The 22,095-nt window shown below is 39.5% G+C and overlaps 1 protein-coding gene across 2 annotated transcripts in view; it reads left to right on the top strand.

Moving 5' to 3' along the window:
* The window catches only part of NCKAP5 (NCK associated protein 5), a 374,281-nt gene that overhangs the window by 165,743 nt on the left and 186,443 nt on the right, over positions 1-22,095 (top strand). For both annotated transcript variants that reach the window (XM_086615799.1, XM_086615797.1), the window contains exon 4: positions 12,001-12,134. In XM_086615799.1, coding sequence (XP_086471925.1) covers positions 12,001-12,134 — 134 coding nt within the window. The remainder of the gene's footprint in view (positions 1-12,000; positions 12,135-22,095) is intronic.

Here is a 22,095-nt window from a genome sequence, read left to right as displayed (position 1 = left end):
AGAGTTCTTGATTACTAAATATAGACAATATCCCGTGGGGCAAGGAACTTTCTTGAACCTCAATCCTTTTCTAAATGACCTGGGTTCATTTATTCCTGATCTTTGTTCTGTGAGTGGAAAGTTCAATCCCATGGCCTGTTTATTTAAATAAATCTACTGGAGAGTGACTGAGAGACTCACAGTCCATCATTGGTAGAGCAATCAGCTATACGGATGTAGCTCTTCAAGTCTGTGAGGTCTTTAGATGTATAAACGCAGGCTGTGACTGTGTTACTACTTAATGTTTTAATGTCACTTTCATTTATTCAAAGATATAGTTTCGTTCTGATGAAAAACTCAAATTGCAAAACCTCAAGTTGTATTTCTGTGACCAGGAGCTTTTGTTTTGCCAGACAGCCTTACCGTCTGTGTTTCATACATTGCTACGTTGATATGCCTTACGGAAGTGTTCAGGAATTGCAAAAAATTGTAGGTGAATCAAACAAGTGAGACTTCGCTGGCCCAGGTGGGTTGGCTGTTGCAGGTTGTTGTCTACACGTACTCTTCTGTGCTGTTTTATGGTTCGAACACCATTATTATAAATTTTCTTGAATCAAACGAGTGGGAAACATAAACTGGCACAGACTGGGGATTTTTGCTTGTTTGCGACTGAATTAATAAAAGCTTACTGTAAACAAGTTAACATTGGTTGTAAAACTTTCTTTCTAATAAGACGTGGTTATATATACCTCATGTGAAAAAGAAACAAACACCTTTATGCTTGGTTAGACTTCTTAATATAATGCAAGTCACCTTGCGTTAAAAAAAATGATGTAGCAAAGAGCTTGGAACTGTAATTAGCCATTATAACCTAAGATATTTCAGGGGAAAAAAATTCATAGAATCATAGAATGGTTAGGGTTGGAAGGGACCTTAAAGATCATCTAGTTCCAACCCCCCTGCCATAGGCAGAGAAATCCTCCACTACACCAGGTTGCCCAAAGCCTCATCCAACCTGGCCTTGAGATTTTTACATTATATTACTTATTAATTCCAGTTTCTCATTTTGGTATTGACAGAGGTTTTTTCCTCACACATCTGAATACTAGATATTCATACAAATTATATCTGTCTTAATATTGTTTACAAGTTTTTATTTGATCTTGAGAAACATTTTGCTGTGTTTAATTTAGATAAATGAGATTTCTTTAATTACTGTCTGTAGAAGCTATTAGAAGCTCAATTACATTTGCAAATTCATCTTTTAAAGGTGTTATCATTTTAAGATTAATAAATTAAAAAAAAAATCTGTAATCTGGCTATGTGGGGCTTTCAAGTTCACTAAGAGTATTCTCTCTGTACCCCTCCATCATAAGGAAATAACATCAAAATGGAAAAATTAATTATGCTAAGAACTGAAGATCAATTCAAATCTTTTGAATTGGGCTATCAATTGTGAATTTGAATGAATAGCAATTGTTGTATTAGGGAGACAGGATTATCAAAATACGTGTTGCTTGCCTTCATTCAACACTGAAAATTCGATACAGAGCTGACCTTTAAGAAGTTGAGGGAATGACGGCTACTGGGGCTGCGGATGCTGCAGAAGGCATGCCTGCACGTAGATTGCCGTCTTGGATTGTGTATAGCCTATAGCTGTGTCTCCAGGAAAGGTGCTAAAAGAGGTCCACATAGTTGACTCAAGTTTATCAGAATCTAGGAGACTATGAGTGTTTTGGGTTTTTTTAATTATTTTTTGAAGATTACTCCAATTTTGTGTGGCCTGTCGTCGTATGTTTCACAGAATTAAAGAGCTGTTGGGCAGTACGAGCTCCCTTTCAGAGGGCTGGCCGTATACCAGAGCTGTTGAAAGTGATGGGCAGACAGTGGTGCTGGCCATCTAGCTCTGTGCCGAGACGTTTTATGGAGTTATTAATTTTTCCTGTAAAATAAATGTTGTCACAACTTCAACTATATATACAGTACTGCTCGTGTAATAGCCTGCCTAATTCAGATTAATTGTAGGTTTGCAATGATAAAGGAGCTTCAGCGCAGCGGTTATTCTGTCATACAGATGCAATTAAAACCGTATCAGTGCAGTATAAATAATGCTAAATTAAGTTGCTGTCCTGCCACATGGTGGCAATTTTGAGCTAGTGCACAATGAAAGCTGGCTCTTATTTTCCTCAGAAGGAGTGACTGCACTAAGAAAGAGTTTCTAATTTGCTTGAATTGCTGTGGAGTAGTGTTATCACCCCAGAATATGAAGTGTGTAAACTACTGTCACTAAAATATCACTCATAATAATAAACCTTTCCTGTCTTGGTATTCATCTTAGAGCCAGGCAAAGCTTGAAGTTTACGTCTAGTAGTCATGGGATACATGTGCTAGTCTGATGTGAGGCCAAAGAGAGAGATGTATTGGCATATTAAAATTTCATAGTGGAAAATAAATTATTTGCTTCAAATTATTTACTTCAACTGTTTTGAAGGCAGTTTTAGAAAATGCTAATAGAAATTATTTAATATCGGTTAGATTTTCCTGGTTTATTCAGGCGGCCTGTCATTTTGGGAGCAGAATCCTGTTCTAAAGAACCATTTTTTTTTCTTACTGGAAAGAAAAAGCTAGAAGATACCAGCCTAAAATTAGGATACTGCTTTTTATACTATTTATATCTTGCTGTTGCAGAGCTTTAGCAGGAATAAGTTTAGGAAAAATGATTACATCATAAAATAATTGGGGAAAAAAGTAGATGCCTAATATAAATCAAGAAAATTTCTTCTTTAGCCTCTGTAGTACAAATCTGTATCAGGTGAAAGGGTGATTCATTTTGATTACCAAGCAGCCACACAACTTCACCCTTAACTTGTTTATTTTGAAGAGATGTGGAAATAAAGCTACCTCTCCCTCCATGAACCCTCCAAGTGCTTATCCTGTTTATACCTTAATGCTTCACTGTACTTTAAATACCCCTATAGCTTCATCCCTGGGAAAGCTTTGAGTGTTTAAGGGTATTTGTCAGTATTCCCAGTATAGCTGGAAACAGTAACAAGGGACAAAGGCATATTAACTGCCACTGTGGGAAAGCTCTGGTTTCAGTAGCTGGCTAATTTAATAAAGTCTTGTTACAGTAAAATGATTCAGCTCTAAGCAGCCTGTAAAAATTGTAATAAGCATAATAAGCAATGTGCTGCTTTTTCCCACTCTTTGGGGTAGTGTTTTTTTCATGCTGTCAAAGTCCACTACAAGGAACGCTGCAATGTGCTGCAAAGTTGTTTGTCAGTGCCTCGGTTTATTTTTGCAGAGAAGTATTGATTACAGAATGAGAAACATTTGGTTTAACAGCGATCGATGAGGAACAAACAAAGGACACTGAAGTTTGACTCATTTTAATTTGAATGAAAGTACAGTACGTGGTACAATTTATGATGAAATCAAAAATTATATCTGCTCTCTGTTCTTGTAATCACATTTCTTTCCTGTCATCTGTGAGTGAAATAAGTTTAGACAGATGGAGGACCGTAGGTAGTCTCCTGTGTGCTGGATTTGGGATCAGGTTGCAATTGGGGAGACTGCAGAGAGAGCTCCCACCTCATGTGGGAGCCCCAGGCTTTGCAGGAGGGTGACAAGAAGGTCCATCTGCACCTGGAGATGACCAGACCAAAGAGATTTCCCGCATCTTATGTGTAAGACAGATGAGGGCAAACCAGCTCAGACTCCTCGACCTGTTTTCTTTGCAGGACCCAAACACAAGCTCTCACGAAAATATCTGTGACATAGACTTGCCTTTAACCAGCAGCTTGGGCTGTGGGCAGCTGGCATCAGGTACACTCTGTGGCACTTGAACAAATACCATTTGATCACCATGCATTATGTTGAAGGAATTAAATATTCATTGCACTGGAAAAAAATAGTTACTTTGTTAAAGTAACCAACTGGGAGACTCAATTGCAAATTCCAGCTTCTATTTCAATTAATATTTCATAACTAATTATTGAAAAATGGAACTGTTTCACCACCTCTCTCTCATCTCTTATCCCAGGCTGTTCCGTGCCTCCTGCCTGCAGCATTCTTTCAAAAGTGGCATACAAGAGTGATAAAATAGTGGTTTTGAGTACTTTGGAGATGCATATTTATTCATAACAGTATTGAGCATTGACTTGCTAGAAAAACTGATTTTAATGTGCTTCTAGTAGTTGCAAATTTTTTGCTTAATTCTGTCATTGTCATTGTTGTCTACTTCTGTGGCCAGTTGATTCTCTCTGACTCGTAGAATGTTGTGTTACAGACCAGGCTATGATTCTATTAAATTATGACTTTTATACTGAGATATCAGATATATAGCAACAGAAAAATGCATTAAAACTCACATGAGTTTAGGTTAGCACTGACTTAATGGTACTTCACGTGATAATAAAAAAAAAAAATGTATTCTTTTCTTCCCCTCGTTTAAATTCATTGTGAAGTATCTGTTTGAAATCAATATTAATTACACAGAAATTGTGCCCCTCTTTAGCAAACGCTTTAAAATAGTTGTTAAAAAATTAATATGAAGGTCATTAGCCTGATTTTGAGCAACATTAAGCCTGTGTTAAATATTCTCATGTAGACTTTTTTTCACAAAATAGTGCTCCCATGTTGGCATAATTAGTAGTGCCATAGTAAAACTCTTCTTACAATGCACTGGGGAAGCAAAGACCAAGAATACAGAAGAATCTTCTTTCTATTTAAACAGTAGGCCTTTTCACTACTTATAAAGTAACCTTAAAGATGAGAAGAGGTTACGTTTGTGCCCCTTTTAAGACATTTTTGATATTTGAACTAATCAGTCCAGTTATACCTAGCTGTTCGTAACAATTGCTTTTCATAAGGCTCAGATATAAGCTAAACAGAAAAAGGAGGAACCAATTGCTATGCAGATATCAGACCGGCTCCCTTATGAATAGCAACACCCTGCATAGTATGCATGGCATCTCTTTAATTTTTCACTCGCAGCTATCTATAGTTTTAAATCTTGATGCACAGCCACATATTCGTTTCACATATAGATAACATTATTGATCAAAGGAGTAGTATGATTTTTATGTGAAAGATAAATTAAAAGTTAAAAATAAAATACTCTGGTGTACTGGGTTGAACTTGGCTGGCTGCCAGGCGCCCACCCGGCTGCTCTCTCACTCCCCGTCCTCAACAGGACCGGGGGAGAAAATAAGATGAAAAAGCTCATGGGTCAAGATGAAGACACGGAGATTGTTTGCCATTTACTATCACAGGCAAAACAAACTCAGCTTAGGGAAGATTAATTTAATTTATTGGCAATTAAAATACATTTGGATAATGTAAAACAAAGACAAATCTAAACCAACACTTTCCAAAGTGCAGTTTGGGGAGTTTGACTCCTCAGCTTCCCTGGCTGAGAGGTGCAGCAGGATGGGGATGGAGGTTGAGGTCAGTCCATGACAGTCCCTCTCTGCTGCACCTTCCTCCTCACACGCTTTCCTTGCTCCAGCGTGGGTCCTTCTGTGGGCTGTAGTCCTTGGGGATAAACCTGCTCCAGCATGAGTCCTTCTGTGGACTGCAGTCCTTCGGGATGAACCTGCTCCAGCATGGGTCCTTCCATGGGCTGTAGTCCTTCAGGAAATGTCCCCCGTGGTCGCTCCACTGGCTGCAGGGAAGCACCCACCTCAGCGCCAGGAGCGTCTCCCCCTCCTCCCCAGCCCTGGGTGCTCGCTGGGCTGTTTCTCACACTTTTCCCATCACTCTTCACCACCTGTGTGGCGTTTCACCCTTTTTTAAACACGTTTTTCCAGAGGTGCCGCCGGTGTCACTGCCGGGTGCAGCGGTCCCCTGCGGTGGGGCGGTGCCAGCGCCGTCTGGAATCGGCTGTGTCCAGCACAGGGCAGCCCCGGCCGCTCCGCACAGTGCAGCCCCGACAGCCCTCCGCTGCCAGCGCCCGGCCGCGGACGCCCGGCACGTCTGACCCGCTGACGTTAAGAACAATAAGGTTATCTGGGTGGCACGTTACGGTGGGGCGGGGAAAGGGTGTTTAGGTGGAGAGGCAAGGGGGAGCGAGCCCTCAGCTGAGTGGTTTAATGCAGAGGGCACCGCTGGTCAGCAGCGAGGAGCGGGGAGAAGCAGCTCCAGCAACATGGGCGGGATGAGACGAGGGAGTTTTGGAATAAGAAGTCTGCTTGACTTAGTCAAATGCTTGTCCCTGAGTACTTCCCTGGGAGGGTACTGTCATGGAGTGGGTCCCGTCATTCAGACGAGACATCTGCTGCTTTTGCGTGCAATGACAGGTAATGGAGTTAAACTGTAAGTCCTGGACTCGGAAAGCTTGAGCGTTGTCCGTGTCTAAATTTAAAATTCACAGCGAAATAGCCCAGAAGGGAAAAGGATGTAAGGAGGCAGCCTTCCTGTACAAAACCTTAAGATGCTACATGTTCCCTCTGCATGCTGGGTGTCTAACTCTGGCCAGGAATGAAGGGGTGGCTGTGTAGCTCCTGGCCCTGCAGCACCGGGCACTGCCATCTGCCTCCCGGGGCTGCCACCCGCCGCGTCCGCTTTCGTGTTCTGTCCATTCTGCATTTTCTGACGGCTGTCGCAGCATCAGGGGGCACTCGAGAGAGGAGACATTTGCAGTTTGGTAGAACTTGAAGGACTCAGGTGCTGATGTTTGCGACACATCCCAAGGGAGTTAAAGGAGACAGAAATGATTGAGCACCTCTTAGGAGATGCTTATCTCATGGTTGCACTGGGTCAGTCCTTAGACTGAGAGCGTGGCTATTAACCAGTAACTCTGAAAATATGCATTGTTCCTTGGTCTCTTCATGGAATGCTGAGGAGCAATTGGATTTTTCTATCAAATACATGAGCTATTTTCAGTCTAGCCATAAATAGTTTTCATGTGTTGTGATTTGATATCATGAGTATCTCAAATTGGATTCCTTCCTTAACTTTGAGAAGATGAGTTAATGTGTGGTACATGTCCCTGACTGGATGAGAAATGAAACATTTTGACACGAACATTTCTACAGCTACACAAAAAGGAACTCGTTGAAGTGCAAACGCTGGCTCATGAGCATAATGAGCAGCTAGTGAAACCTGATTGCTGAAATGTTCATGAAAAAGTAATTGCAAACAGTATTTGTTCCAGTGTTAAAATATTCCAGTACTCGCACAGAAGTATTGGTGGAGTTTGCTAACCCTGTCTTTCACTCTAGTTTGTTCATATAAGATTTTTGCATGTTTGGAAAGTTACCAGAAATTTGACAGGGTGATGTGAAGAAAGTTAGGCTATCTGAAGGGACTGAAAAAGGGAAGCAAGAGTGAAGTAAGGGTTATACTTCTAAGAGGAGAAGGTTATAGCTGTGCTGCAGAAGGCAAGGAGTAGAAGCAGGGAAGAATAGTTTGAGCAGAGCTCATGGAGAGAAGAAACTGCAATTAAAGAGGAATTGGCAAGTGAGAACACATATAACTTCACTGGAAGATGGCAGTGACTGTGTTAAAACATACTGATGCAATTCACATGATACTTTCTTTTTTTTATTTAACCTTGTCTTTACATGGCATGCTAATTATATCTTTTCCAGTAAGCTTATATTCACTTTAAAACCTGGCACCATTTCTGGCTAGTTCATTTCCTTTCACACACCTTTATTTTGCACAGGAATAAAGTGGGGTTAGCACAGAGGAGCTTATAAAAGGGGGTTATGACAATGCAAAATTTCTGGAGAATTCAGGGATATGTTACCTGCTTCCAGGAGACAACAAAAAAAAAAAAAAAAAAAAAAAAAAAATCTCTGCTTAATCCTGGCCTTTCTGTACCTTAGGCTCACTTCTCTCTTCTGACACTTCATTATGGCTTTTCTGGGTTTGAATAAAAATGTAGTTCTCTTTTCTTGTAGATAAGATCACTACAGCTGGGAGCTACTTTCTGTGTGTAGTATGCATGAATGTTTTGTGTCTTAGAAAACTTTCCAAGTGTGGGTGGTCTCTTACTCCTTTTTCCCCCTCTGCTCTACAGTCTGTGATCTGGCTGAAAGCAGATCTGCTTTCCGCCTGCAAGAAATGGCAGAAGTTCCTCAAGGTTGCCAATAAATTCTTGTGAAGAAGCACAGAAGTGAAGGCTGATGGTGTTACTGCTGTACAGCTATCCTGTGGGCAGTCTTCTGCTCAAATTTTTCGTAGCTGGAAAGAGAACCCAGAAGTTCAAGGCCATTGGTTAGTGCTTTTGTTTCTGGTCGTATAGCCTTGTGACTTGTTCATTGTTCATTCCTTACCCTGAAAGGAGCATAAGTTTTGCACAGCAACAGTATGTGCTCATACAACTAAGACTGTGTCGTAATGCTTGCCCATGAGGTGGCTGAATTGGAACTGGACATTTAACTCATTCCAGAAATTCCTAATGTTTAGGCATTTTGTTCCTGTAATGTTATTGTTCTTGTAGTGTGAATTTGTAGTTGGTTTATGGGTATTTCTCTTAAGGTAATTCCCAGGTCCTTTCTTCTTCTTCTTAAAAAAAAATCATGTGCATGTGCTGATCTTTTTGTTTAGGATGATAATATAGACTTCCCCACGTGAATAGAAGGAGTAAATGCTAGCAATAGCATTCTCTGACCTATGAGCAAGAGGTGAACGAAACCTAAGAGAGCTTGTACAGCTCCTTGACCTGTAGGGGAAAGTTTGAATTTGTGAATCTCTGCTGTGTATTTAATGCTGTACTAGAAAATGTGGTTTTGTGATTAGCAGAGCACAGCCATGCATATAGATATGGCACACTCCTTCTGTGGGACAGTCAGTGGAGCTATCTGCAACGTGCAAAACATCCTGACAGGGAGGTGGAGGACAGGATAGTCATCTGCTTTCTGAAGTGTCACGTTTTGTCTCTCCCACCCCGTGGAGATCTGGCTTTGTATTTAATGTAGGAAAAAAAAGTATTTACTGTATCAGAATAAGATCATTGTGGCAGTAATAACAGTGAATAAGCACCTCTGGTCTTCAGTCCATTACTGTAGTTAAGCTGTTAATGCATCAGGTAGTTCAGGCACAGCCTGGTGCTTTGAGTCAGCTTGGGCACCCAGGGTTTCGTAGCAGTACCTGATTTTCCTCTGAGGTGGCTTATCAGTTGGTGTAGGGACAGTTACATATTTGAATTTAAGCCCAATTTCTGTAAACATCAGTATCTTCTGAAGGTTGTCTTAAGCCCTGGGTGATAACTATATATTTCTTTTATGTCCTTTTCCTTGCTACTCTCTGGAAGCTGTAGATGTGTCTTTAGCGGCAGTGAAATGCTTCTATAAGAAATGATGCTAACGGTGTTCAGCAAGTGCCTCAAGAACAGTATAATTTTGAAGCTGGTGTTGATGGGATCTGAGCTGGAGAAATACTAACTGCTCTGAATATTCTTCCCATATCATTAGCCCAAGTTATCCTTTGTGAGCCGTACTCTCTGTATGGCTGCTGTGTATCTTCTGCCTGGACTGAGCACTCTCTGCTCTTCTTACCTTGGCAGAAACCAAGGTGTTGTGGTTTAGCCCAGTGGGCAACTAAATGCCACACAGCAGCTCATTCACCCTACCCCACCCCTGGGAAATGGGGAAGAGAATTAAAGGCGAAAAGAGAAGGAGACTCATGGATTGAGATAAGAACAATAACAATAATAATATATGACTCTATATATATGCATAAGGACAATCATATATACAAACAAGTGATGCACAGTGTAATTGCTCATCACCCGGTGACCAATGCCTGTCCCGTCCTGGCAAGCGATCCTGAAAAAGTCCCGACACTGCAATCCCAGATGAGCAAGAGTCTGAGAGAGAGAGAGAGCACTCTGAGAGAGCGAGAGTCTGAGAGAGCACTCAGAAGAGAGTCCTTGGAAGAACAAGTACTTCTTCCCAGTCAACCCTCATCTTTATACTGGGCATGATGCTGCATGATATGGAATACTTCACTGGCCAGTTTGGCTTCAATCCTAAGTTCAAATCGCAAGGGGAGATGCGGACCCTCTGTCCCAGCCATGCTCCCCCCCAGCCTGCTGTGCTCTTGCACACTGGCAAAACACGGGAAGCAGAAAGGTCCTTGATGTCTCAGCACCAACTATACACATGGGTGTGATACCAACATTCTTCTGATAAGGAGTCCCAGACTAAAACCAAGACACAGAGCTCTTCTAGCTGCTAAAAAGAAAAAACCAGCTCTGTCCCAGTCAAAACCAGGACACAAGGATTACTCAGCACCAGGCAGAACGTGGTTATGAAACAGTACGGACAGTAATTACATAATTTAGTTAGAACAATGTATTTATTTTTCAGTAATTTGTTTATTGTTTTGCAGTTTTCCATTTTCCAGATATTACATATGACCAACTAGACAGAAGCCCTCTGTTCTCTGAGTAATTCCCCATATTTTTTCACAAGCATATAGATATTTCATTTAATCCTTTGCAGCCTCCCTTTGTGGCATCTGCTTATTTATCACTGTCTTTAAGATCCCTTTTCCACTTGGTAATGTTCATATTTTTAGTCCCTTGGTTACTGCTATTGTAAATTATTATCCAGGAAGATTTATAGCTGTGAGACTTGTACAAATAATCTGTCTCCTCCATTTAATGGCTTAACACTAAGATACCTTTGTTAGTTTCTAATGAAACTGTATGTATAATTTCTAGATAAATTTTTGCAGGTAAGTCATGAAAATTTAGGTCAGCAGTGGAACTACGTCAGACTGTTGTGACAGGCTACAAATTGCACTGCACCATGGGCACAGAGATTTTTCAAGGCATGTAGGTGGTGAACCCACTGTAGCTTTACAGTGACTTAACCTTTTCTTAAACGACTGACATTGGAACTTCGCTGACTACGTATGATGTAGTACCATGTAAATGGCTTAGGTTTTTTTATTGATTTCTTATCTCATTTAAACACACAAGGAAAAATTTAATTTAATTTAATTTCCATGTAACAGGGTCACATGGAAAAGGCTGTATATGCATTTTTTTTTAATTCAAATAGCATTTTTTATAACTTTTCAGTTCATTCCTCTGCTCTTCCTAGATTGTGTTTAGCTACTTTTAAAAGAGGGTTTTGAAATCATTATCATAGAATCATAGAATGGTCAAGGTTGGAAGGGACCTCAAAGATTATCTAGTTCCAATCCCCCTGCCGTGGGCAGGGGCACCCTCCACTACACCAGGTTGCTCAAAGCCTCATCCAACCTGGCCTTGAACACTTCCAGGGATGGGACATGATGTTCTTATATCTGGAACTGAAGCTTGGGAAAAAAAAAAAAAAAAGATTAGGCCATGACATATGTAGATTTTTCCAGGTAGCACCATATGTAGTGGGTTGGGTTTTTTGGTCCTATGTTTTAAGAGTTAACAACAACAATTCACTATTTGCCTTTGAGAACTGCTAGTAAAATTAATGACATTTTTATTTCTCTCATATTTTTAATTGGTACTCACTTTTTAAAAATGTATTATTTGTCATAGTATTTCAGTAAATAGATTCAGATAGACTCTGTTCTACTAATGAGGATCTTCCTCTCAGCCAGAACAAGAAAACCAGTGGTGCAGAAGCAGGTCCTTCTCTGCTCGTGAGACTGAAACATGAAGGGATGGGTGACAACCTGTCCTCTTGACTCGTTTCATGCTTCCCATGTCTGCATTCATGCAAGATATATCACAGATCTCAAATATTATTTTTTATCTTTATTTTGAGTGGAGGTGAAGAAAAATAGCTTTGAATGAGAGGGTGGGTGTTTGTTTTTAAATATGCTGACTTCAGTGAGTCTGAGCCGAGTAAGAGTAGCCCAATGTGACGAGGATATTCTGAAAGGCTTTCGGTCTCTTATTTTGTTGTTCTATGATAATATTCTACATTGCTATACAAAAAATGATGGGACTTGATAGTAAAGGTAATAATTTTGATTATTTTTCCCAAATTGAATCTTAAATTTTTGCTAAAAGTGTGTTTTATGTGTACAATTAATTATTAACTTTTTATGGTCTTTCAGCGTGAGAAGCTGATACATGAGTTGGAGGAAGAAAGACATTTAAGACTTGAGAGTGAAAAAAGATTACGGGAGGTGACACTGGAGTCGGAGCGTAGCAGAGCTCAGATGCATGGGCTGCAGGAACAGTTTTCCAGGTATGTTGCAGAAGTAAACTATGTTCAAAATATGGGAAGAACATACTTTGGTGCAAAAAGATTGATTGAACCTGTTGATAGATTGAATGGATGGAATCTAAGGCAAAAACTGCTCTCCCTCTGCAATTCTGTAAATGTGATGGGCTTTTGACTACATGATTTTTAGCATCCTGTAAAACTTAAAAGACTTATACCATCGTTCTATGTAATGGTGAGAATTTTCATTTCTAGAGATTTTGCGTTTGTTAGCGTTCTCAATAATTTTCTAAGTATAGGTCTTCACTTCTCAAAGAGTGCCTGTCATTGATAAGTCAAGATTTGGTCATTTGTTTCTGTTAACCAACAAGAATGAGTTTGATCAATCTGAATAAAGGAGAAAAAAAAAAGTGATGCCTTTTACTAGCATGCTTGGACATTCCTGCATTGACTGGGCCAGAGCTTTGTGCTAGAACAGAGCTCCACTTACAAGGGAACCATCTTTGAACTGGGATTTAAGACAAGGTGCTCACTCATATGACCACAGTAAGGATTTGAGTTATCTATTGTTCTCATGATGCATAATGAGATCTTGTACGTCAAATATAATTTTTTATTGGTTTTGTCACATGAACAGAAATGTAGCAACAAAATGAAAAGACACAATGGAATTTTATGTTGTGTATTTTCCTTCAAAACTGAATATTAACTCATTCTCTCAGGCTCTTGAATCATTGGAAAGTTCAAATTCAGTTTAATGTCATAGAATCATAGAATCATAGAATGATTAGGGTTGGAAGGGACCTCAAAGATCATCTAGTTCCAACCCCCCTGCCATGGGCAGGGAAACCCTCCACTACACCAGGTTGCCCAAAGCCTCATCCAACCTGGTCTTGAACACTTCCAGGGATGGGGCAGCCACAACTTCTCTGGACAACCTGTTCCAGTGCCTCACCACCCTCGTAAAAAATGTCTTCCTTAGATCTGACTGAAATCTCCCATCTTTCAGTTTAAATCCATTGCCCCTTGTCCTATCACTACACGCCCTTGTCAAAAGTCCCTCTCCAGCTTTCCTGTAGGCCCCCTTTAGGTACTGGAAAGCTGCAGTAAGATCACCCTGGAGCCTTCTCTTCTTCAGGCTGAACAGCCCCAACTCTCTCAGCCTGTCTTCATAGCAGAGGCGCTCCAGCCCTCAGATCATCTTCGTGGCCCTCCTCTGGACTTGTTCCAGTAGCTCCATGTCCTTCTTGTGTTGGGGACTCCAGAGCTGAACACAGTATTCCAGGTGGGGTCTCACGAGAGCAGAGTAGAGGGGCAGGATCACCTCCCTCGACCTGCTGGCCACGCTCATTTTGATACAGCTCAGGATACGATTTGGTTTCTGGGCTGCCAGCGCATGTTGCCGGCTCATGTTGAGCTTCTCATCCACCAGCACTCCCAAGTCCTTTTCCTCAGGGCTGCTCTCGATCCATTCTCCGCCCAGCCTGTACTTGTGCTTGGGATTGCCCCAACCCACATGCAGGACCTTGCACTTGGCCTTGTTGAACTGGTGAATATGGTGAAAACAAGCTGTAGAGTGGGATTTTTCTTTGGTTATTTTTGTTGGTGTTTTTAGGGTTTTCTGTGTTGGGCATTTTTTTTGTGTTTTTTTTTTTTTTTTCTCACTGTCTGCCTCTGAGCTGAGATTGGGTTTCTAGGCAACGCTGCAAAAGCAGTTAATAGCGATAGTAAAATTTGTTCTGTTCTGTTATTTTGCATTTGGAAAACTTCCATTAAAACTCTTCAGATTTTAAAAAAATATCAAAGTGTTCAGATAAATCTGAAATTCTTTTGCTAAATAGGCTAAGGATATTTTTTTTTTTAGTTTTTTGTTGTTCTGTGATCTTTGTGATCTCTTTTTAATTATTCTGATGAGACTCCCTGGGTAATTTACACAAAATAAATCCAACCTATGAGTATTCTTGTTTGGATTATTTTGCTCTATAATATATTAATCTTCGTTCATGGAAGAATTTCCTGAGGTCCTGATTTTAGAATGGTATTACTGTTGCAATAACTAGAAGCCTTTGAAATAAACTTTGGAGATGATGCAGCCACGATGAAAAAAAAGAAGGGCTGAGGGGAAGCCAGTCTTCAGAGTAAGGTGCTCAGTAACTTGGTTTTTAATTTTTACTGGTTTTAACTGTTTAAATTTTAACTGTGGCATATTCAGATATTTTCAGGATAACCCTTCATTGTTCCTGTGAAACTGCAGTGGTCAGATTCAGTTCTACAGTGTTTCTGCAAAGAATAGCTATATTATCAGTTAGGATCCCTGAAGTCCACTATCTTCAAATTAACCCATTTTTTTTCTCCATTACTATTTGCAGTCTGGCTTGCTCTGATCTATCAAGAAGCAGAAGGATGCAGGTTCTTTGAATTGAAGTTGTTTGTCTCTTTATTTTTGTAGCTTTGATTTCGATAAAGGTGAATGCTGTTTAAATCGGTGCCATGTTCTTTGTGAGGCTGCCAGCACGTTAGCTATACTGTTTGAAGGCAAACTTAAATATCACTTTTCATTGCTGGCACCTGAGGTTGGCCCTGTTATTACCTATGATGAAAACTGCCATTGGCTTCATCGGGCTATAATTTTATTTTAGTGTAGGCCAGACGCCAGGAAGAGAATGCATCACTTAAATACTTCATTTGCTTTTAAAACATTATGTTTGTTATGACGGATATTAGGGGTTATTTTTTCTTACGTTTACTAGAATGTTGAGATATTTGCTTACACAAACAGACTTTCTCTCTAAATGAATGTATTTTTTCTTACCCTGCTTGAACAAATAATGAAACTGGCAACTGGATAATCTGGTGCTGCTTAGAGATTCTGTGTTGTTTGAAGGATTTGAGATTTTTTTCTCAATTTGAGAACAATTAAATGGGACAAGACAGGTGGTGATGGGAGAAGATGTTAAAATTAAACAAATTGGAAGTACTTTGGAAGAAGATGGCTAGAGAACAGTACTTCGGGCTCAAACATTCTGGCTTTCAGATGCAGATAGGCTGAAGTAACAACATATATTATAGCATAAATTGTTTAAATCAGTGTAATTCCTGACCTGAGTAGATTTACATAGACATTACTACATATACATCCAGTGCAGTAGGTTAAATCGTTATTTGGAGGGTGTTTCTTTGCATCTCAGGATATTTTCTCTGCATCTTTGGAATGAAACATGATAGTTTGTGGAAAGCTATGAGTTGACCTTTGTAATCAGGGGAGGAAAGCTGCCCATTCCTATATCAAATTGTGTGAAAACTTCAATCTACTGTTTAAGCATATAGTTTGAGATTGAGGAGTTCAGAAGGCAAGTGATTTTTTTATTGATTGACGTTTCTGTTCTTACCAAGTAAGCAATATTCCAGGCCAGGAGTCTGAAATAAATCAAAGTTCTCTTTCTTAACATCTGTATAAATCTGGCAGAGTCTTAAAGTGACACAGTGGTTAGTTTGATAAATATGTGACAATTGCTGTAGAAGGAGAAAGCACTTTTAAAACCCAATTTCTATTCCAAAATTGTGCTGTGGTGTATCCATGTAGTTTTAAATTTGTTTTCTAATTTTATTGGAGGTGAATATGTTTAAGGTGTGGAAAGATCCTGCAGGAAAACCGTTTAATGCTAAAGCTAGAATTTTACACTGTAGTTGAATGCAGTTATTTTTGCACTGCCTTATTATATTCTCATCCTGAGGTGAAAGCCTTAATGTTTTCTTTCTCTAAACAGCTGAGATCTGTTGCTTTGCTGCAGCTGTTCTGTTAAATTCTATAAGGCCCTTTTTGGCATGACAATGTATAGATGGATGTTGCTCAAATGCACAAAGACTAACCCTGTAAATATCTATTGTCAGCCCAGTTTCTTCCCAGACAGTGTCATGCAGTCTGACTTTCCCATTTTGATTGTTGGGAACTGTCATGTATATACTGCTGGGCAACCATTTAGGTTAGTATTATGCTTGCTGCCTCTTTATCCAGCTCTGGAAGAAATTAGGTTAGTTCTTTTTGGTTTATTTTTTGTTTGGTTGGTTTTTGGGTTTCTGTGATTGCTCAGAGTTTAACATTAGTTCTTGCTTGATCTTCTTATGTCTTGGACATCAGAGAAGAAAATACACTGTGTCTTATGTACCTCCTTGTTCTTTGTTTCAACTGTGCTTTTCCTACTTTCAGCATCTTCCTATAACAGTAGGAACAGAAATGCAACAACTCTGCCCGAAGCAGTAGGCATGATTTATAGTACCACTCTAAAAACCACACTAATATACACAATATAAATTGATTACTTTTCTCTGCTGTACATCAGTAAGCAATAGAAATTGTTGTCTGCTGAGTGCAGTCGGTACGTGTGACCCCAAACTGGGATTAAATGTTAAAGCAGTAAAAGAGGTACCTTTATTTAAGTGATTTTGATTACGATTTTGGTCTAAATGAAACAAGTTCAATAAAACACACCATTGTAAAGTATATCTGTAAACAGTAATTGAAGAGGCTAGTATCAGATCTTAAAATCCCCTTTGGGTAAATTTCAAAAATTCTTTCTGTTAAGATGATGTTGTTTATAGGTATCAATATCTGTGACTGGAAAACTGCCTCAGGCTCTTAAGAATGGATGTTATTGGAAAAGTAGGAAATGGTCCTTGTTTGATCTGCCAGGGTCCTGCAAATGGGATGAGTGCAATTCTCATTAGATTGTATTTTGGTGTTCCCCTCACATTAATATTGACTGTAGGGTTAAACCTGCCACTTCTGGCAGGGAGTAAAAACGACTACTACATATCTGGTAACACTTTGCATAAAAGGACTGTGTGGTTGGTTTAAACATATCCTACTTGATTTTCTCCAGTTATTGTTAATTCCCTTTGCTCCATTCTGGCTTGTCAGCAGGTGAGTGAAAATAATAACTCTTTTCCTAGCAGCTGTGATAAAGAGATTTTTTGCATTGCGTCAGCATGTCGATGTTACATCATCACATCGTAATTTCTAATGCCATCACATCTGCTCAATCTAGAGGTCACCGCCTGCTTGCGCTTCAGTGGCCTTACTGCCGTGACTGGTAGTCCATATACAACAGAGACCATGTCTGAAAAGTATAAACCACTGGGATGCTTCAGTAGCCCCTGTAGTCAGTCAGTTTGTCTGATGCCCATCGAATGCCAATTTAAAACATTGGTAACATTTTAATCTAGTTTCTGGGGAGATTAAAATGCTCTCCTGGCAGCGATTGATGGTATTCCTTTGATTTTGTCATAGCAGGGATGAGTAAAATGCTACGTGGGAATTTACTCCTTGTCTCAGAAGAAGATTACAGAAGGAGCTGTCTACAGTTTTCCTCTTCTCTTTTGCGTAGTTCTGCAGTAATCTTTTATCATCCTCCCTGAGTGGCCTGTATGTAGGGTTATTGGGGGAAGCAGATTGTCACAAAGATAGTTTATATCAAAGGCTGACCTTGTAATCCAGCCCTGTGTTTTTAGATACTGCCAGATTTTATTAGATGTGTCTGTGTGAAGCGTTACAAAGAAAACTAGTGAATAAGTATAAAACACAACTTGCTGACTCGAAAGTGTTACGTGTCTGGTGCATGTCTCACTTGTACACTTGCTGCCTCCTTTGATGCCAACTGTAAGAGGTCCATCTTCAAACATGTTGTGGTAGGTTGACTGTGGCTGGCTGCCAGGTGCCCACCCAGCCGCTCTCTCACTCAACCTCCTCAACAGGACTGGAGGAGAAACAAAGAAAAGAAACTTCATGGGTCAAGATAAGGACAGGGGGATCACCCACCAGTTACCAAGGAGAAAGCAGACTCGACTTAGTGAAGATTAATTTAATTTATTACCAATTAAAAATAGCGTAGAATAGGGAGAAACAAAGACAAAACTGCTAACACTTTCTCTCACTCCTCCCTTCTTCCCAGGCTCAACTTCACTCCTTTGTTCTCGACTCTTCTACCTCCTCCCTTGAGCACCATGGTGGGCAGCAGGGCGTGAGGCGAGCTGCTTTGATCAGTTCAAAAGGCTTCATCTGTGCCACTTCTTCCTCCTCACACTTTTCGCCTGCTCCAGCATGGGATCCCTTCCCCTGGAGTCTTGTGAGTGCTGGGAGGCCTTTCCAGTGTATGGTGTAAGGGAGGTGGGACTGATGTCTGCTTCACAGGCACTGGTTCTGACGGGGTCACTCCCAGTGTACTGGGCAGAGTGCTTTCAAGGAGGCCTGCTTAGCTCTTGGCTGGACTCCCTGAGCCTCAGGACGTGGTGTGAATACCATTTTACTTGGGCTTTGACCTAATGCTTAGGATATTGATCTTGTCTTTTGGTTAGAATTGACAGAGTAAAAGAATGAAGTTTCTTCCAGATTAAGACTGATGGGGTGAGTTTATTAGTATTTTTATTTATGTGCATGTACACCACTTAGGTACATATTTCATCTCTAATTGTTGCTTAGGACTGTCAAGCGCTATTTTAAGTAAAATCAAGGAGCTTTTCTGTGAATAGTTTTCATCTGGCAGAAAATAAAGGAATGGTTTTACTAAACCCATGAAATTAAGCCCAAAGAGGAGGTTGCTCCAAGTTGTATATGAAGTTTGAGCCCAATCAGTTCCCAGGCTACTTTGAACTAAATATACTGGTTTCCTGTTGTTTGACCAACAAGAAAAATAAAAGGAACTTTATAATTTTTCATACCAGGCTTATTTTTTTCCACACTTCTGTTCTGTGTGTGAACACAGTAGTTTTGAAAGTACATGCAAATGAGAAATATCTTCAAAGAATTTGTTATCTCAGTTTTCTTCAAAACCTACGATTCTCATGATAGAAACCATCACATTGAAATATGTATTTTCATACAGAATTTGAGAAAGAACAAAAGCAGTGAGGTCGGAGTGACTTCAGAGGACTAAAGAACCAGTATAAACTTGAAACACAGAAGTCATGCAAGGACCAGAAGTTATAGCACACTCTACTGCATGGCATACATTGACTTGCATAATACTTTTAGAGAGCAATGGATTGCTTTGCTTTAGGCAGTATTAAAGATGCACGTAGAGCTACATGCAGTTCCTGATCTTCTGTGAACTCTTCAGGCATTGAAGCTACATTAAGAGCCAGCCCTATTTCAGTACCCCGATGCACTAGTAAATCATGTGGTAGTGTTTCATGGCAGCTTTTAGTTGCTGAAAGCTTCTTTGAAGGGGTCCAGGGAAATAGGTAATTTTTGTCTTCCACAAAAACATGGGCATCTGTGTTCTCCGAGAATCCCGGTTTGGTTTATATTTATTTATATGCTGACAGTATGCATCATACTTGTATTTCTGGAAGGTTGCATCTATTGCCTTTTACTGATTTATCAGAGCATGAAATGATACTCTGCTTCCTCTGTTCCAGCTAGCACTACAATTTAATAGGATGTAGTGTTTTTTTTCCTTTGCATAAAGTAGTAGACTAGCACCAAAGTCATACTATGTTGCAGTGTAATCCATTGGTTCACCTTGCCTTTTAAAATGTACAAGACAAAACCTAAAATAAAAGCAATATAATAACATTTTCACCACAATTTAACAGTAGTTTACCAATGTTTCCAAGGTAGATCGGACCTGTGGTTATCAGAAGCACTTCTGTTACTTATTGCTAGTTTGCTGTTCTTATGGGTGTGTTTTAAAAGTTGGAACATGCAAAATTAACGTACTGACTGTTTCTTTCCTGTGGAACTTGCCATAGTTTGGTTTTTCCAAACTTGGGAAATTAAGAAAGTCACTGATATGTCGTGCTATTTTGCAATTCCTTGATGCCATATAAGGTAAAAAGACTATTTAAAACCAACACATTCCTTCACATATTTAATTAAAAGATTCCTTTGCTAGACATGATAGATACCTTAATTCCAATGATCAGCAGAAGAAGCAGCAGATCTGCCAGAAAAAGATCCACAAAGATCAGCAGGAAATTATTTTCTTTTGGTATATTTTTTCCCTTAAGCCATTTGATATTAATTAGGTGTGGTCTAAGAGAACATCTCTTTAAATATTTTCTTTTAACATTATATTCTTAGTTCTGAGCCGTTTTTCAGGAAAGAAGCTGCCCTGATTACAATGGAAGATTGTCAACACTTTTTCTTCATAGCTTGCCATGATGCCCCCATGCATGATTACCCCCCCATGTGAAAGACCAGACTCCTTCACACTTAGGTCACCTTTTTATTTGGAGGTATGAGATAGATATATATATTTATATACAGCTAAGATATTTTTGCAAGGATTGTAAAAGGATGAAAAATAGTTTTAAACATAAAATCGTGTGGAAGACAGGAGGATAGAAGGGCATATAATAGATGAGAAAGTAGGAACATTTAACAGCTGTTCTTAGTCTTCCTGAAAGGAAAATTATAGCATACATATACCAATAAAGATCGACAAGGATGATCTGAGATCACAAGATAGAATGTGAAAGGTAACTGGTTACAGAATAAAGATAAGCAGATTCAGCCAGGATTTCTTGATCATAGGCACCAACTGGAGTTCATCAACTACTGACAATTATATGCGCAGGCAGTTGAAGAATGATTGAAGTCCCAAAGGAGTGCTATTTACTTATATATAGCTAAGAAATTGAGCTCACAAGATTAGACCCATTCATTTTTAATAAAATTTAGATATGGCTCCACAATAATCTTCGTGAAGAAGACGAATCAATTATGGTCACAGTGCTCGATTCAGTAGCCTGTGCTCTAATAAGTAGCTTCCAAGGAACTGCTCCAGGAAGAGTGTTTCTATTAAATTTAGTATACTCAGAGAAGAACTATTGTGGGTAGCAATGCTTTGTGGTATCTCTCTTGAAGTGCTTTGAAGTTAGAACATGGCTAGAAACAGATGCCACATCCATAATGGCAGCTATAGATGATCTCCTACAGGAAAACTTTTTCATGATGGAAAAAAAATGTGATACTCCCGTGTCCTGCAATGTGAAGTTAATCCCTTAATTGACCTTTTAGGAACTCCTTCCAACCAAATATATTAGAATAATATTGCAATGTTTTGCAGAAAAGGTGATAATAGGCAATACATTTAAAGGTGACAAGCTTCAGCCTAGATTGCAGTCATAAATGTGGAAGATCGCCTTTGCTTATAAGACCACCTAATTTTGTCAATTCTATATACTATTTATTTCCTTGTTAATGGACTTTACTATTGACATACTTTGAAGAAGCGCAAGTAATGACTCTACATAATCTGAAGATTCTTATGTTTCAAAAAAGAAGGCCTTTCATATAACTAAGTGCTTTTAAAAATATCAGTAATTCTTTCTGCCATGTTTCCTACCAAAACAAATAAGAGAGAGTTTTCTTTTTAATTTTGATGGGATAGAAGTCCTCAAAGTTTAGTGTGCTCATGTAAAAGCCAGATCCATCCTTCTGAACCTGAACATGGAAGAACTCCCTACTTCAGATTGTATGTGTACCTTTGTCTTCATTTCATAATACCTGCATAAAAAAAGAATATTAAAAAGAAAATTGAGGAAATACCTGTGGGAGAAGGACAATGCGGTGATTAAGATTGTGAATCCTTACAGCGGAATAAACTACAGAGAGTCATCTTTGAAACATCATTGTCATTCATAGAATCATAGAATAGGATCCCCTTCCATGGTTTGGAAGGGACCTTTAAAGGTCATCTAGTCTAACCTTCCTCTAGTAAGCAGGGACATTTTCGAATCCAGTAATTCAAAGAGATCTGTGTAAATGGAAATTATGTCCCAGTAAAATGATGAGAGAAGTTAAACCAGGTAAGGTGAACAGGCAAGAAGAAAGCTGGCAAAGAACGGATGTTACCTCAGAGTCTGTCACGTATGACTGTAGTAAATTTAAAGACTAAAAGCATCCATCTAGTTTGAGCTACAGGATTGTCTACCAGAGCTGTTTTCTACATCGACACAAAGACTCAGTCATTCTTTAAAGTCTTCT

The sequence above is a fragment of the Tauraco erythrolophus genome, chromosome 8, assembly GCF_009769465.1.
Source record: "Tauraco erythrolophus isolate bTauEry1 chromosome 8, bTauEry1.pri, whole genome shotgun sequence".
NCBI classification, from domain to species: domain Eukaryota; kingdom Metazoa; phylum Chordata; class Aves; order Musophagiformes; family Musophagidae; genus Tauraco; species Tauraco erythrolophus.
The sequence above is the reverse complement of the archived record's forward strand: the minus strand, read 5'-3'. Positions and strand labels throughout refer to the sequence as shown.